The sequence below is a fragment of the Acomys russatus genome, chromosome 19 (assembly GCF_903995435.1).
Source record: "Acomys russatus chromosome 19, mAcoRus1.1, whole genome shotgun sequence".
Lineage (NCBI taxonomy): Eukaryota > Metazoa > Chordata > Mammalia > Rodentia > Muridae > Acomys > Acomys russatus.
In genome coordinates, this window is record NC_067155.1 from 37,732,005 (window position 1) to 37,749,894 (window position 17,890).

The window sequence follows — 17,890 nt, forward strand, 5'->3', positions numbered from 1 at the left end:
AGTAGGTTTTAGGATAGAGACCCTAAAAAAAAGGAAGGAAGAAAGAAAGAAAGAAAGAAAGAAAGAAAGAAAGAAAGAAAGAAAGATGTTAACAAATGCAGGTAGAGGTGAGTGTCCCTTACCTGAAGTCCTGATGACCTCTTTTTTTTTTCCCCCCCAGACAAGGTTTCTCTCTGTAGCCTTGGCTGTTCTGTCCTGGACTCACTCTGTAGAGCAGGCTGGCCTCAAACTCAAAGAGATCTGCCTGCCTCTGCCTCTGCCTCTGCCTCTGCCTCCCGAGTGGTGGGATTACAGGCACACCTGTGCACCCGGCCTCATGACTGGACTCTTGACATGTATTTAAACTGTCCAGCTGTCTCCCTCTAACTCTTGTGGGGGCTTGCGGGGCAGCCTCTTCACTGGCCCTCTAACTTGCGAAACTTGTTTCTGCTCAGAGCATTTGCTTGAAACAGCTGGTTCCATGGGCTGTCGAGATGGCTCAGTGGTTAAGAGCTCTGTCTGTTCGTCCAAAGGTCCTGAGTTCAATTCCCAGCAACCACATGGTAATTCACTGTAATGAGATCTGGTGCCCTCTTCTGGTGTGTAGGCACACACATTTGGGCAGAATACTGTATAATAAATAAATCTGAAAAAGAAAAAAACCAGAAAACCCACCACCAACACCAACCACAACAACATCTGGTTCTCACGGACCTGACAGCAGGGACTCCGCCGAAGAGTACCGGCCTGATCACACACAGGTCTCCCCTTCCCTGTGACACAGGCCAGGCCTGTCAGCGCTTGCTCACCCACGTAGGCAAGTGATGAGTGTTCTATTTGCTCTCACCCATCTGTGTATGTATTTTAAACTCTACATTGAAATATTTTAGGACTTCTTCAACACAAACATAGCAAAATTGGTACAGAGCATTCCGGTCTGTTCTGCTTGGTTTTTCATCATATTAACCATGTTGTATAACTAAGGCACAAGAAGTGATAGACACCAGGAATTTAATTCTGGCCATTGTACAATTGACGAAGTTACAGATGAAATTCAGAGCTGACTGCTTCCCTCCCTTCTGTTTGTGTGTGTGTGTGTGTGTGTGTGCATGTGAATGTACACACATACGCATGCACACTTCACCTGTGCAAGTCTGTAGAGGTCAGAGGTCAGAGGTTCATGTCAGGTATCATCTATCATCTTTTTTGTTGTTTTTTGTTTTTGTTTTGTTTTTTGAGAAAAGAGTTTCTCTGTGTAGTTTTAGATGTCCTGAAACTTGCTCTGCAGATGGCCTCAAACTCAGATACTTTTTTTTTTTTTTTGCAAGACAGGATTTTTCTTTGTAGCCCTGGTTGTCTTGGAACTCACTCTGTAGACCAGGCCAGCCTTGAATTCAGAGATCTAGCTGTCTCTGCTTACCAAATGGTGGGATTAAAGGCGTGTATCACCACACCCAGCTATTTAAAAAATTTTAATTATGCATATGTGTACGGCTACGTGAGGGTTTGTACATGTGAGGACAGGTGGCAGAGTCCAGAAGAGTGTGTCAGATCTCCTAGACTGGTGTCACGGGGGGTTGTAAACTGCCCATCGTGGGTGCGGGGAACCACACTGGAGTCCTCTGGAAGAGCAGCAAGCATTCTTAGCCTGAGTCATCTCTCTAGCTCCTCTCTGCCTTATTTTTTTGAGACACTAAATCTTTTGTATATATATAAAGATTTATTATGTATACAATTTTCTGCCTGCCTGCCAGAAGAGGGCACCAGGTCTCATCATAGATGGTTGTGAGCCACCATATGGTTGCTGGGAAATTGAACTCAGGACCTCTGGAAGAGTGCTCTTAACCTCTGAGCCATCTCTCCATCCCATGGGTTACTTTTCTTTCTTTCTTTTTTTTTTTTTTTAAATATGGAACGCTTCACGAATTTGCGTGTCATCCTTGCGCAGGGGCCATGCTAATCTCTGTATTGTTCCAATTTTAGTATATGTGCTGCCGAAGCGAGCACCCCATGGGTTACTTTTCATTCCTTTGAAGTACTATTCTTTTGAGGCACTGGGGACAGAAATAAGGATCTTGCCTATGTTAGGCAAACATGGAGTTATAGCCCCAGCCTGGGTTGTGTTCCAATTAACAGTTATTCTGTTTTGTTGCTCATGGTGTTCTAGTTTTGGCCATAGCGGGCACTTAGGGTTGTGCACTGCCCACCCCGCCCCCCTGCGCATGCCCACTGACTGTTTTCTGTCATCACCAGACCTGGATCCCGGGGTTGTTTTCATTTTGATAAGGTTACAGGTAGCTGGGCTTGAACTCCACCTCCAAGTGCTAGGATTACAGGCATTTTGCAATGATGTTGGTTCAAAGATTTCCCTTCTCCTTTTTCTTTTTTCCAGACAGAATTTCTCTGTATAGCCCTGGCTGTCCTGGAACTCGATCTGTAGACCAGGCTGGCTCACAGTGATCTACCTGCCTCTGCCTCCCACGTGCTGGGATTAAAGGAGTGTACCATCACCATCAGGCTTTTTATTTTTATTTTTTCTGTTTTTTAAAAAAAAATTCATTTGTGTGTTGTGGAGGAGGTAGGCACATGCCACTTTGTGCAGGGGCAGGTCAGGGTTGCCAGTCTTTTCCTGCTAACACGTGTGTCCTGGAGATTGAACTCAGGCTGTCAGGCTTGGTTGGAGACGGGTGCCTTTACCCCTGAGACTTGCCAGCCTTTTCACTTTATTGTTTCTGTGTGTAGCATCTTTGGGTATGTGGAGGTCAGAAAAAGAGTTCTTAGTGGACTTGTTCTCTCCTTCTACCTTTACGTGGCTTCTGGGGGCTGAACTCAAGTCATCGGGCTTGCTTGCCAAGTGCTTTTACCCACTGAGCCATCTCACTGGCTCTGACACGTTAAGCCCATTTGTTAGCCGGGCAGCGGTGGCGCACACCTTGAAGCCCAGCACTCTGGAAGCAGATCTCTTGAGTTGAGGCCAGCCTGGTCTACAGAGTTCCAGGACAGCCAGGGCTACACAGAGACACCCTGTCTTCCAACAAACAACGATAATGAAGCCCATTTGTTTACATGTGGTGGACTAAGGGCTCCTGCTCTCATTTTCTCACCTCTACTCCAGGGAGGGTTTTCTTCCAACTTAGCATCTTCCCTTCAGATGGAGGCAGCTGGTGAGCTGGCTCAGAGGTTAAAAGTGCTTGCCCCAAATCCATGGTGGAGAGAGCAGGCTCCTGACGGAGGCCTTGATGGAGGTGGTTCTGGGATGTGGATGTGACCCTGTCTATACTCACCCAGTCGCCCACTCTAACTTCAGGTCAATAAGGCAGCTAAAAATAGCCGACTCTGTGGGACTCACCTTCCCTGATCTAACCCAGCCATTCTGTTTGGAGCAATGGGAAGGAAAACACGCCCACACCATGAGCAATTAATCCACTATGGCTCTGATGTGCAGCTGGAGCCCCAGCAACAGCTGAACAGGAAGGTCCATGAAGCCTAAAATACTGTATATCCCTTTGCAAAGATGCTGAGCTGGGGGCGGGGGATGGCAGAAGACTCAGCAGTAAAGCTCCTGCCTTAAATAAGTGAGGGACTGGGGGTACAGCTTGAGGGTTGAGTCCGTGAGTAGAACCCTCCAGTGAGGGGCTGGGGGTGTGGCTCAGTGGAGGAGCACCTGCCTAGAATCCCCTAGTGAGGGGCTGGGGTGTGGCTCAGTGGTAGAGTCCCTGTCTAGAATTTCCCAGTGAGAGGCTGGGGTGTGGCTCAGTGGTAGAGCCCCTGCCTAGGATCTCCCAGTGAGGGGCTGGGGTGTGGCTCAGTGGTAAAGCACCTGCTTGAATCCTACAGTGATGAGCTGGGGGCCATGGCTCAGGGCATGAGCACATTTGTAAGTCTTAAGTTCAATACTCAGTAACATACAGTAAGAAAATAAAATAGCTGGTCTTGGGCCTATAAGATGGCACAGCAGGTGAAGGTGCTTGCTGCCAACCCTGCCAGTCTGAATTTAATGCCCAGGACTCCTTCAGGTCAAGACTCCTACATGTACACTGTAGCCTATGTGCCCTCCCTAATAAATAAAGGAATGTAATAATTAAAATAGCAGTCTGCTGGTCCTGTCATGCACTGCTAGCAAGTGTCCATGTGATGCTGACACTGTTTGTCATGGGAAGAGATGGATGGGTGGCAGTTTTGTTTTCTCTTCTCTAGATAGGGTTTCTCTGTGTACCCCTGGCAGTCCTGGACAAGCTTTGTGGACCAGGCTGGCCTCAAACTCACAGCAATCACCTGCCTCTGCCTCCTGAGTGCCAGGAACGGGTAGAACTTTAAGGAATAGCAAAGAACACTGGTTAGTTCCCATGTCAATGATGGAGCTCAGCTGCAAGGGCAGCGGAGAGAGACAGAAATGCAGCTTCGCCTGCACTCACTGGGCCATGCATTGAGGCCAATCTCCACCCGCCTGGATGCCCAGCCCCACTCATGGCCATACTGCATGCCCTCTAACCCTGGTGATGGCCGGGTCGTGTTTGGCATTCCAACTACCTCATGTCAGATGCATGTCCCAGGCAGTGATAACTGACCCTAGAGGGGCCCATGGAGTCCACAGCCAGTGTCCCTCAGGCTGTCTGTAACAATGCAGTATAACCAGTCAAATCACACAAGGTAACTATCATAAATAATTTAATTCCACAAAAGGCAAGGCAGAAATGTTAAAATTTGTTGGAAAACAATCCCCACCCTGCATTGTTTTAATAAAAATATTGGCTGCTGATAATATCCACTTAAAAATCTTTTAGGCACTTGGTGGAAGAGACACTGGGGAATGACTATTTTACTGACTGCTGGAGACAAGTGGCAGGGAGGTCTGGTTTCCTAGCCTATCCTTACCCACGGGCATCACTAACACTGAGGAACATTCACACCAGGACAATACACCCACATTGCAAGTTCCAGTGTATTTAAACCTGGGAGAAGCAGGGTTGTGGTGGCACACGCCTTTAATCCCAGTACTGGGGATCTCTGTGAGTTCAAGGCCAGACTGGTCTACAGGGTGACTTCCAAAACAGCCAAGGATTCATGGAGAAACCCTGTGCTGAGAAGCAAACAGAAAAATTGGGAGAAACTTCATCAGGACTGAGCCCAAAGGAAGCAGGCGGTTGTTTTTAGTGGCTCTGGCTTCCCTGCTGGGTGAAGAGCACTCTTGGTAAGCATGAAGGCAGCTCAGGACCCCTTGGGGCTTGTGATGGTGCTTTAAAAACATTACATTCACATAGCTAATTGGGAAGCTGGCATGGGTGGGTGCATATCACTTTAATATTAGCTTTCTGAGGCCTCTATATACAGTGGGCATGTTACCAAATCCCAGAATCTGCTTAGCAAAGACAGACACTGCGGCTCAAGCACCATTTGGTGGTTGGTGGGGTCCCAAGGATGCCTGGGCTATGGGCACAGCTGTCTTAAATGCGTGGCCCCCAGGCCACCGGTGTTGCCCTTCCAAGAGCCGGTGCCCTTCAGTGGTCGATGCACATGTCACCGAGCAGCAGCCATGGTCTGCATGTGCTGCAGCAGCTGCTCACAGTAGGCAGCTGAGCGGTGTTTGTGGACGACAGCCTCGGTCTCTCGCACCAGCACATCTGGGAACAGGACGCTGCCCTCCTTGAGGACTTCTAGAAGAGAGCATAGAACCCTGAATCCAGCAGCGGTGGGCTGGTAATCCCTCTCACAGCTCCACAGAGCTGGTAGAAGCTTTCCTTTGGGTTGCGGGGTAGATCCCACAGGCCTGGAAACCACCTTCCTGAAGCCTTGGGTAGAATGTTCAGGGAGTCACAGGGTGGTGGTAGAGGGTGGGGTCTTATGGCCTCCGAATGTAGCAATGCAGGAGCTATTGTGAATGTGTGTGTGTGTGTGTGTATGTGTGTGTGTGTACATGGGAGTGGGACTCAAGGGGCAACCTTTGGGGGTTCTTTCCTTCTGCCATGTGGGTCCTGGAGATTGAACTCAAGCTCCACCCTTGACAGCAAGTGCCTTTATCTGCTGAGCCATCTCACTGGCCCTGCATGACATATTTCTTTGCAGCGGGTGCTTAAGCCAAGGAAGCTGAAGGAGGCTTCAGTGTAGCCCGAGTCTTCTTTCACCCTCTGCAACGACTATTCGACTCTTCTTCCCTCTAAAGCAGCAGGGTCCACAAGTGCCCTTCCTGTATCATGCTAAGGTGTTTGTGAAAGCATTATTACTATTATTGTTATTCCTGAGGTTTTGTCTAGGTGTGTGTATGTATGTGGGAGTTGGGTGTCAGTGTTGGGGTGTCTTCCTCTCCTATTCTTTACCACCTTTTCTTTTTCTTTTTTTTGACACTGTAAACGAGCCTTTTGCCAAGTCTGACATCCTGAGTTCCATTCCTGGAATCCACACGCTGGAGGGAGAGAAGCACCTACTGAAAGCCATCCTCTGATCTCCATGTGCACAATGCTGTGGCGCGCGCGTGCGCGCGCGCACACACACACACACACGCACACACACACACACACACACACACACTAAATACAAATATAAAAAAAATGGGGGCTGGAAGGCGGCTCAGCAGTTAGCAGCACTGGATGCTTGCTCTTCCAGAGGATCAGTGTTTGATTCTCCTACCACATGGCAGCCCACAACCACCTGTAACTCTTCTGGCCTCCATGGCTACTACATGCATGTGATGCCCAGACAAACAGACAGACAGGACACCACCCCCCCATACACACACAGTCTCAATTGATTTCTATTACAGTGACTCAGGGTACCAGAACCCAGAGGCAGCTGCAGTCTGTGGGCCCTGGAGAGCTCACCTAGGACGGTGTCCTGGATAGCGCTTTCAGGGTCATCCAGGTGGACCAATAGCTCCCTGTACAGGAACTGGACGCTGCTCTGATAGGCAGATTTCCCATCGAAGCTCTGTATGCACTTCAGCCAGGTGAGCAAGGCGGAAGCAGCTGCCATCCTCACTTCATTGGAGACGTCATCTAGGCGCTTCAAGAGCTCTGTGGGGAGGCAGAGTAGGTGTGAGAGCCCAGGCATGAAAATGTATGGCAGGGCTTTTTTTTCCTTTCCCGAGACAGTTTCTCTGTGTAGCCTTGGCTGTCTGGGACTCATTCTGTAGACCAGGCTGGCCTCAAACTCATGGAGATCCACCTGCCTCTGCCTCCCAAGTGCTAGTATTAAAGGCATGCGCCACCACTGCCCGGCTATTTTACACTTTTTTTTTTTTTTTTTTTTTTTTTTTTGGTTTTTCGAGACAGGGTTTCTCTGTGTAACCTTGGCCATCCTGGACTCACTTTGTAGACCAGGCTGGCTTTGAACTCACAGCGATCCGCCTGCCTCTGCCTCCCGAGTGCTGGGATTAAAGGCGTGCGCCACCACGCCCGGCCCTACACTTTTTTTTTTTAATTTCACACTTTTTTAAAAAACTGGGGACCTGGACAATTTCTGCTCTCAGGAGGGTCTCCTGCCTTTATGGGCTATACCCTAGTGGCCCTGGAAAAAGAGCCTGGCTCCATCTCCAATAGTGCCTGGTGTGGTTCTCCTTTTCCCTCCCCCCTCCCTTCTCCCTCCCCCCTTACCAGGATAGACCTTGAGGAACTTCTCTGGCTCTACGGTACCAGCTGAGCTCTTGAGGAATATGCTGATGATGTGGCAGGAGACCAGGCGTGTGGTCTGGGAGTCATCCTCCAGTGTGGCCAGCACTCGTGGCATCAGGGTCTCCTGTGCCTCTTGTACCTGCAAGCCACAAATAGGTGTGAGGACATGTGGGGCCACCCATGCTGTGAGACAGCATCAGTGCCTTCTGCCAGGCAATGCAGCCAGGCTGCTGGATCAAATCATACCTAGAGGTAGACTTGAATCTTTTTTATTTGATGCGAGTATGTATGTGGGCATGAGTGTGGCCATGTGGAAGACACAGTAAGAAGACAATTTGCAGGAGTCGGTCCTTCCCTTTCACCAGATGGGTCCTGGAGATCAAACTCAGGCTATCAGGCTTGATGGCAAGTGCCTTTACTTGCTGAGTCATCTTGTTGGCTCAAGAACCATTTTTACCATCCATCCACCCATTGGTTTTTCGAGATAGGGTTTCTCTGTGTAGTCTTGGCTGGCCTCAAACTTAAGAGATCCATTTGTCTCAGCTTCCTGAGTAGTGAGATTAAAGGCACGTGGATCCACTGCTAGGCATTGAATCACGTATTAGCTTACTGAGTGAGAGTGCTGGAGGATAGGCCAGGCCACAAAAGGCAAGCAGACCATGTCAACAACAGACCAGTCAGCTCACCCATAATTCCCCAGAACTTCAAGGGCAGGCTCAACAAAACAAGTGAGTTCTAGGATAGCCTGGCCTACAGAAAACCATCTCAAGGGGGAAAATACAACAAGCAACCAACTGACAAAAACAAACAAACAAAAACCCACAAGGGGCCAGAGAGGTGATTCAGATTAAAAGCAGAAGCTGGGTGTGGTGGTACACATCTGTATTTCCAGCACTGGGGAAGTGAAAAACCAGAATTCCTATGGTCTGATGGTCAGCCAGCCTCCCTTACCTACTAGGCCATGCCAAGCCAGTAAGAGATCCTCCCTCAAAAAACAGCGTGTGAGGAATGACTCCTGGTGCTGTCTTAGTTAGGGCTACTACTGCTACGATTAAACATCCTCACCAAAACAACTTGGAAAGGAAAGGGTTTATTTGCCTTACATATCCTAAACCAGTCTACTGACGGAGGTCAAGACAGGAACTCAAACCGGGAGGGGAACAGGAGGCAGGCAAGAGCTCATTCATGGAGGCCATGGAGGAGTGCTGCTTACTGGTTTGCTCAGCCTGCTTTCATACAGAATCCAGGACCGGCAGCCAGGGCTTCCCAACTACAATGTGCTGGCCTGCCCACATATATCACACATTAAGAAAATGCCCTACAGGCTTGCCTGCTTACAGCTGGATTTTATGAAAGCATTTTCTCAATTGTGGTTTCATTCTCTTGCTCAAGCTTACATAAAACTAGCCAGGATAGATATTCAGAAGTTAACTTCTGACACACGTGAACACACACAGACACAGCAAAAACGAAAGAACCCTTTGCCCTACTATAATAATATCCGAAGTGTAGGCAGTTCTTGGAGGGGTGCAGTGGAGAGAAGAGGCCGGAGATGATGGGAGCTACAGGGTGTGATAGGGAATTTTGTTTTCTTTGGAAGTAGGAAAGCTGGGCAAAGTGCAGCTGCCCTGTCACACCCTAACTAGCACTGGAAGCTGAGGCAAGAGATTCATAGTTCAACTACCTGGGCTACAGACAAAGTTCAAAGTCAGCTGAGGAATCCTATTGAGATCCTGTCTCAAAACTAAAAGTAAAATCAGTTAGGAGCACAGATTAGCCATAGAACATTGCTTAAAATACCTCAGTGAGGGGCTGGGGTGTGGCTCAGTGGTAGAGCATCTGTTTAGAGTCCCTTAGGTGAGGGGCTGGGGTGTGGCTCAGTGGCAGAGCACCTGCCTAGAATCTCCCAGTGAGGGGCTGGGGTGTGGCTCAGTGGTAGAGGCCTGACCTAGAATCCCCCAGTGAGGGGCTAGGGCTTGGCTCAGCTGTAAAGCACTTGACTAGCAAGTAATGTGAGATAGGCCTGGGGATAAAAACACATTTAGATGCATACATAAGGCTTTATAGGACAAGAGAATGAGGGAGGCATAAGGCAGTGAAAGGAGGCTAAAAGGGTCTGTAATCAGCCTTAGTAGGGGCCTGTGGTCACCAGGAGGGTATCATCTTTAGAAAGGAGGTGAAAGGGATGGAAAGGGTATGTGTATGTGATCTGGGATGCAGGCCTCTCCTTAGGGGTCTCAGGAGAAGAAGGAAGGCACCCCCACTAAAGGAGGTGCTGGTGAGGAAATGCGGTGTGGCAGTGGGCACTGGGGTGAGGACCTGTAAATTATGACTGTACTGCCACCTAGTGGATCTGCAAGGGCAGCTCATGCTTCTGTGCCACTTTCCAGGGAAGAAGCACAAGGGCTTCTGGAAATGGGGCTTTTCATGGTGAAATAAAGGCCCTAGAGCAGGGCCAAGGAATGATGGCAGGGGCTGACTGGCTAGGGCACCCAGTGGGGAGGTGGAGGGGAAGCAAGTGGGGGGACACTAAGCATCCATGCCAAGTGGGAAGGGATCACAGGACAAAGTGAAGGTTTTGCCTGCAATTTTGCTGTTCTAGGAGCCGAAATATTCATTCTCTAAGAGCAAACGCTCCCGGGCTCAGAGTTTGATTCTAAACTTCAGATCATGTTAAGCACTTCTGTTCTAATCTGGTCCGCTGAATTCCTCAAACCCTGTATACCCACAGCACACTGTGCTGCACCATGTGATAATTGGTTAACAGCCTTGTGCTGTCAGCAGGGGGCGCTCACACGTTGTGAGTAGATGGTGGAGAGGGCTGCCACAGTCCTGGGCTTGCAAAGGCACATGCTGGGGCAGAAGCAGAAACGCAAGCTTCTTAGAGTTTCACTGTCTCCGGGCTCACTCCTCTAGCCATGCTGACAGCAGCGTGGGCCTGGCCGGCCACCGTCAGCGAGTTCATCTGTGGGTTGCTAGGAACTGAGCCCAGGAAATACTCTCAACCCCAAGCCTGTAATTTTGTGAAGATCATTCAATAGAAACTGACTCACAAGGAGACCCAATAGCTGATGGAGAACCGGCTTTGGCACCATTTCCCCCCCACGGCCCCTCCCCTGAGACAGGGTTTCTCTATGTAGTTTTAGCTGTCTTGGACTCAATTCGTAGACCAGGCTGACCTTGAACTCAGAGATCCTCCTGCCTCTGCCTACCAGAGTGCTGGGATTACAGGTAAGCACTACCACACCCGGCCTTGGCACCAATCTTTAATAATACACGCTATATTGTGTGTACAGTTGTAGCAGACATAATGCATGTGTGTGTACATGTGCTCACAGACGCCAGGAATCAATACCAGGCATCTTCTATTATCATTCTCACACACACACACACACACACACACCTATGTGTGTATCTGCTTGTCTATACGTGCACCATGTGCATGCCTTCAGTCCAGAAGATGGCGTCAGATCCTCTGGAGTTTTAGGTGGTTGTGAGCCACCAGACATGGGTGCTGGAAACTGAACTTGGGTCCTCTGCAAGAGCAGAAGGGCTCTGAAGCACTGAGCCATCTCTCCAGCCACCACCTTATATATGTTGACACAGGGTTTCTTTTTTTTTTGACACAGGGTTTCTTAATAAAACCCGAGTTCACCAACTGGCATTTACGGGCTGGTCAGTGAACTCCAGGAGTCTGTCTCTGCCCTCCCGGTGCTAGGGTTACAGACCCACGTGACTATTTTAACATGGATGTTGGGGTATCCAAGCTCAGGGGCTTGTGATGGCATGTTCTTCCCTAGCCCCAATGCTATAGCTGCCTGAGTATTGGCAATGTAAATTATGTAACTGCCTGGCACACAGGGCCCAGCTCCCACTGCATCAGACACTGTGCTGAGGCTTTTCCTGGAAAATCCCATTCTTCACGCTGGCCAGAGAGTTTAATTAGCATTTCAGACTGATAGCCAGAGCATAGGGAAGTGATGGATCAAGATTCAAACCCGAGTTGTGATTCTGAGATCTGTTCCTAATCACCATTAGCACAAGCCACGTGCTAGGAGCAATGAGCTGTGGCCAGTCAGAATAACATCACAATTCACTGCAGCTGTAAAGTACACTTGATTTTGAAGACCCAGTACAAAACAAACAACTTCAAGATCTGTAAAAGATTGACTCCTGGCTGAAAACGTTTTGAGTATGCTGCAGTAATACACATATATTACGAAAAAAAATCTTAAATAATCTTCAGTAGGTTTGTGTGATGGTTAGGTTAAGTTAACTGTCAATTTGACAGCACCTTGCATAACCTATGGCCTGCCTCTGGGCATCTTGATTAGGCTAACTGACACGGGAACGCCTGTCTTACTTGTGGACAGGACCAATCCCTGGGCTTACAGCCCTGACTATATAAAATTGGGAAACTGAGCTGGGCAGCAGCATGCATTCCGTTTGTTTGAGACAGGATCTCACTCTATAACTTTGGCTGGGCTAGAACTGGCTATGTAGTGCAGGTCGGCTTTAAACTCAAAGATCTGCTTGCCTTTACCTGCCAATTAAAGGGACTTGCCACCATGCTGTCTGCATTTCGACTGGATGTGAGGTGACCAGCTGCTCCAAGCTCCTGCTGCCTTAACTTCCCACCCTGATGGACTGTCACCTTTCCCGTGACACAGAATGAACCCTTTCTCTTTTGAATTGCCTTTGTCAGGGTATCTTATCACAGCAACAGACAGGAAACTAAGACAGTTTGTAAGCTTAAGGCAGAGACCAGATCCTAGATTCTTCAAGGAGATGGCTGCTGTGAAAACAAGGGCACTAAAACCTGGACCCTGCCTTGATTGGGCCTCCCGGACCTCAGCCCTCACTTCCCCACTGCTAATTGAAAGACACAGCCCTGCAAAGTCTCATGATACACACACTGACAGACAGCTATATTCTTACCTGTTTGGCCGACAGGATGTCACTGCTGGTGAGTGCCCACAGACAGGATATGGCGGCCGTGCGGATGGCTGCAGCTGTCCTCCCTGCATGCCACTGCAAGTTGGGGGCTAGGATGTCACTCACTACCATCTCCAAGTAGCCATGGAACTGTCTGGAACGAGAGGACAAGTGAGAAAGGACACACAGACTACTCTGAAGGACATGCTGCAGTTTGGGAGTGGAACTGGGCCTGACCCTGTAAGTGACCGTTGTGAAGCGATCCATTAAGGTGGTTGGCTTGGGGCGCTCTGTGTTCAAGTGCTACACCAACCAGGATCAGCTATATGGGTTACATGGCACCTCTGTCACTATCCATTGAATCTGCCACCTGCACCATTAAAACGAAGGAAGCAAGAAATAACATGGACTGGGTGGTAGTGCACGCCTGTAATCTGAGCACTCAGGAAGCAGAGGCAGCATCTCTGTGAGTTCGAGGCCAGCCTGGTCTACTGAACAAGTTCCAGGACAGCCAGTGCTACACAGAGAAACCTTATCTTCAAAAATTAAACAAACAACAACAACAACAAAAGAAGTAACACAGGGCTGGAGAAATAACTTGATGCTTAAGAGCACTTGCTGCTTTTTCAGAGGACCGGAGTTTGACTCCTGGCACGCACACCAGGCAGGTTACAACTACCTATGTCTCCAGCTCTATGGGATGCAATGTACTCTCAGGGCCTTTTCAGGTGCCTGCACACACATGGCTTTCACATACACACTCCTCCTCCTCCTCTTTTTCTTCTTCTTTTTCTGATGATAATTTTTTCAAGACAAGGTCTCTATGTAGAGATGGCTGTCCCGTAACTTGCTCTGTAGACCAGACTGGCCTCTAACTCACAGGGATCTGCCTGTCTCTGCCTCCTGAGTACTACAATTAATGGCATGTGCCAGCACTGCCCAGCTTATTTTATTTTTTTATTATTAAAAAAAAAATTTTTTTTTCAAGACAGGGTTTCTCTGTGTAGCCTTGACTATCCTGGACTCACTTTGTAGACCAGGCTGGCCTTGAATTTATAGTGATCTGCCTGCCTCTGCCTCCCAAGTATGGGATTAAAGGCATGCACCACCACTGCCTGGTTTTTTGTTTTGTTTTGTTTTTTGTTTTTTTCGAGACAGGGTTTCTCTGTGTAGCCTTGGCCATCCTGGACTCACTTTGTAGACCAGGCTGGCCTCAAACTCACAGCGATCCGTCTGCCTCTACCTCCCGAGTGCTGGGATTAAAGGCGTGCGCCACCACGCCCGGCTCCCCACTGCCTGGCTTTTATTTGTTTTTTTGAGACAGGGTTTCTCTGTGTAGCCTTGGCTGTGTTGGATTCACTTTGTAGAGGCTGGCCTCGAACTCACAGAGATCGCCTGCTTCTGCCTCCCAAGGGCTGGGATTAAAGGCCTGCGCCACCACACCCAGCGTCCTAGTTCAGATTTTTACATGAAATTTTATACTGAAGCTGCCAAAGGCTTGTGCAGAGCTTTCTGTAGCTCCTCCTTGCTCTCTCGCAGGCAAGCACCCTGAGTGGGATGCTGTAATGCCGCCTCTGGCCTGCTGTGTGCACTGCCTTCTCCACATGGGGAATCCTGACCCCTGGGGGGGCTCACCCTGCCAGAGATGACACCCTCAGACCGAGCCTTGTCTTGACAACCTTTCATTCTATCATTTTATAGTCTATATATCAAAACCAAACAATATTTGCTCGGGCTACTTTTATGTCAACTTGACACAAGCTCTATTCAGCTGAGAGACTAACTCTAAGGGGACCACAACCAAAATACTATCTCCATGAGATCTGGCTGTAGGGAAGGCTGCAGGGCATTTTCTTAATTAGTGATTGAAGTGGGAGGACCCTGCCTATTGTGGGTGCCACCGCAGGGCTGGTGGTCCCCGGTGTTACGAGAAAGCAGGCAGAGCAAGCCGTGAGGTAGCTAGTAAGCAGCCTTCCTCCATGGCCTCTGCAGCAACCCCAGGTTCCTGCTCTGACTTCCCTCAGTGGACTGCTACCTGAAAGTATAAGGGAAATAAACTCCTCCCCACATTTTTTTTTTTTTGATCCTGGTGTTCCATCACAGCAATAGATACTCTAAGATGATGTTATTTTCAAACTGTCCCCACCCAAGCAGAAGCAATTCTCTCACCAGTAACTCATCTGCATAACTGGATTCTCTAGGCTGACTCCTTGCAGAGAGGTCTGCCATGTGTCTTTGGGAACCTGGCCCAAACCTAGCAGCTGTGTTTGTGGATCAAGGGTAGCGCTGTTCCTTAGCACACTGCGCTATGTGTGGAAAGGGCCACAGCCTAGTCGCAGCACAGGCTGCCACACACTCACTCCATTCCTGTGTATAAGTCTGCTGATGGCCTGCTGCCAAGACACTCATTAATACCTTTTTATGGTCCCTTTACAGCCCTGAGGTTTTTGCAGACAGCAGGAAACAGAACTTCCTGCAGTGAGAAGCTGGCAGTCAGCCCCAAACTAGGAGTGCACTCAAAGGGGAAAGGTTAGAGTAACCAAGTCACGGGGGACTTTAAAAGTTTGCTGACCACACTTCATGGTGACAGGTTCTTTGGGGGAGGGGCGATCTGGGGGGGCTGGCAGTCCCAGGAGTCCCAGGAGCTCACCCAGGGCTATAGTGTTCAGGTCTCTGTCTCCAAGACCCAGGGCTGGCAGGGGTGCTCAGGCTTGGGAGGTCCCAGCACGATTGAGTCTTCCTCTGCCCAGTGAGCCCGGGAAGGCAGTAGTTAAGACACTCTGTGTGTGGCCTTCTTCCAGGGCAGCTCTGATTTTCTATGTCCTCCACCACACTCACAGGTCCTCTCCCAGGATGAGTTTCTCCTCGGTTTTGGGCTGCTCCCCTCCTCCCGAGAGCCTGTTCTTTCCTAAGCTCTTTGTTCGACTTTCCCTTTACTTCAAAGCCATAAAACTGAGGCTCTTAGGCTTGCGGTGCTGCCTCTGGGCTCTTCTGAGATAACAGAAAGCTACCCCTAAGCCTTCACCATCAATGCTAATTCAATCAGGTCTGTTAAGTCTGAAAGGTACCAAAGGCTTTTAAAACTAAGCAGCAGATACAGAAGCCATTAATAGTTAATGTGCCCTAAAACTTTCTCACTCGATGGAATTTTAATGACTCCCCTAGAGTGACTTTGATTTACTGTCTGTGTCTCTGAGGCATACTCACCCAGCCCACTGTTTATCCAGCAGGTGGATACTAGGGCTACAGACCACCAAGAAGCCCCCACCTTGGACCTGGGAGGTCCTGCCCAGGGCAGCACGGGGAGATGGGGGACCCATCCAACACTCATGTGGGATCTACAGAGACCTGAGGGCTGACCTACCCCTGAGAGTCGACAGTGTCTGTAGGCCTCAGCAGCATCGTGGACAGGATGGAGAAGAGTTTCAGGCGCATGTGCGGGTCTGTGGTGGGCTGGAGACAGGCCCTGAGGGTGGGGATCACATGCTGCAGTGCTTCTCCCACAGCTGGGCCTGGAAAACAGAGGAAAGGGGCTGTAGCAAGCTGCTGGCTCCCTACGCATGCAATTACTACAGTATCTGTGGAAGCTGGAAGCAGTGAGCTCCCAGGAGCTGGAGTCACAGGTGGTTCTAAGCCGCATGATGTGGGTGCTAGGAGCCAAACCTCTGCAAGAGCAGTAAGAGCTCTTAATGGCTGAGCCATTTGCCCAGCCCTCTTTTGTTTTTTTCTTTGACACAGGATTTTACTCTGTAGTCCAGACTGGCCCTGAGACAATACCTCAGCCTCCAACTGTTCCTTAGTGGCCACCCACTTGGTTTCTCATGGGCCTGAGATGCAACGATTAGGCTTGGCTAGCTGGCCACTGAGCCCCATAGACTGGCCTGTCTCTACTTCTCCAAGAGCTGGGGTTACACTGGGGTGGTGGCACAAACCCTTTAATCTCAGCACTTGGGAGAAGAGTTCAAGGCCAACCTGGTCTACACAGAAAGTTCCAGTGCAGCCAGGGCTACACTTCACAGGCCTACTTATCCAAACCCCTAAAACTAAAGATAAGAAGCATCTGGAAAATGTACCGAAGCACTCATCAAAGTATGCCCACCATTGGCTCAAGCCTTGTGGTAGGGAGAGAGGAGTCAGGATTCTGCTCCCTTCACTCCCACCCTTGCCCCAGGCCACAAAGACTTCTGGGGCAACCTCAAGCTTGAGGGCTCATTGTCTGGTGACTGGACCTATACAGCCTCTAGATTTGGGCACACACAGCTCACTCTCCAGAACGCACCCCAAACACTTTCCAGCTGTGCCCTGTGCCCTAAATGGGACTTTGTATTTCAGCATAAGCCCAGGCACAACCGGCTAATTCTACAACTGAAAAGCCAAGTCACCTAAATCTTCCATTTCAAGCTAAGTTACTCAAACCCCTGTGTGTCCAGTGCCTAGGAGGCTGAGGAGGCAATGGCTCTATCCACCTGAAGCTGTGCAGGTCTGAGGAGAAGGAAAACAAAAATGGCATGATGGGAAAAGCAGCTGCTGGCCTGATGAGACAAGCAGGATCCCTCCAGCATGGGCAAGAGCCAGAGGTGTGCTCCAAGCAGCACAGGCAAGCGCCAGGGCTTGCTCAGACTGTCAACATCAAAGGACAGATGTTTGGCAACCTGCAGCTGCTGAGCCAGGACTCAGACTGAAAGCCAAATGCCCAGGCTGGAGTTTCATTCACAGGAAGAAAGGGGATGTGGAGGAGAGGGAAGCTGACACTCCACATGAACCTCAGTGGGAAGCAAACTGTCTTTCATGAAAATATCCACCTAACGAGGGGCAGAAGCTATGTCCATCCTTAGAGTGCTTTCCTAGCACGCTTGGAGTCCTGAGTTCCAGCCAGCACTGCACAAAGCAGTCATGGACGCCTGTAATCCCAGCACTTAGGAGATGGAGGGAAGAGGAAGCCGTCAAGTTCATCCTCGGGCACACAGCACATTTGGGGCCAGTCTTGGCTGCATGAGACCCTGTCTTTAAAACAAGTCCACCCAGAGAAACACGTTCCATAGCAGTGTAAGCTTTTCCGGGGGCTGGAAACAGGAAACAAAGCTGCACCCTCAGCTCCTGGTTTGAGCCCTGGGTGTACCCTGCCAGTGGTGAATGCAAACAAGGGTACCAGCCGGAGCTCTGGTCTGGCACCAGCTCCTGTCACAGTGCTGTTGTCACCAGTGTTGACAGGGTGGGAGGAGCTGTTGCCCTAAGTGAGTACTTCTTGTACTTCTGGTCTTTACATCTCAGCAAGTCACAACAGAAAAGACTCCAAAGGAGCTCAACCTGTGGGTTTCCATGCCCACAGCCCATCTCCTAGGCACCAAGTAGGCCTAGGAGCTTAGGGCCCA

General features: G+C 49.6%; 1 protein-coding gene and 1 non-coding gene across 2 annotated transcripts in view; both read right to left on the reverse strand.

The window, feature by feature from the left end:
- Positions 1–1,882: 1,882 nt before the first annotated feature.
- Positions 1,883–1,986, reverse strand: LOC127204065 (U6 spliceosomal RNA). The gene has a single exon (XR_007832421.1). It is a non-coding gene; the product is annotated as a U6 spliceosomal RNA (small nuclear RNA).
- A 3,454-nt stretch (positions 1,987–5,440) lies between these two features.
- Positions 5,441–17,890, reverse strand: part of Dnaaf5 (dynein axonemal assembly factor 5) — a 30,061-nt gene continuing 17,611 nt past the window's right edge. The window contains exons 9-13 of the mRNA XM_051161161.1: positions 15,883–16,030; positions 12,522–12,672; positions 7,566–7,722; positions 6,795–6,986; positions 5,441–5,633 (exon numbers count right to left, since the gene is read on the reverse strand). Coding sequence (XP_051017118.1) covers positions 5,497–5,633; positions 6,795–6,986; positions 7,566–7,722; positions 12,522–12,672; positions 15,883–16,030 — 785 coding nt within the window. The 3' untranslated portion in view covers positions 5,441–5,496. The remainder of the gene's footprint in view (positions 5,634–6,794; positions 6,987–7,565; positions 7,723–12,521; positions 12,673–15,882; positions 16,031–17,890) is intronic.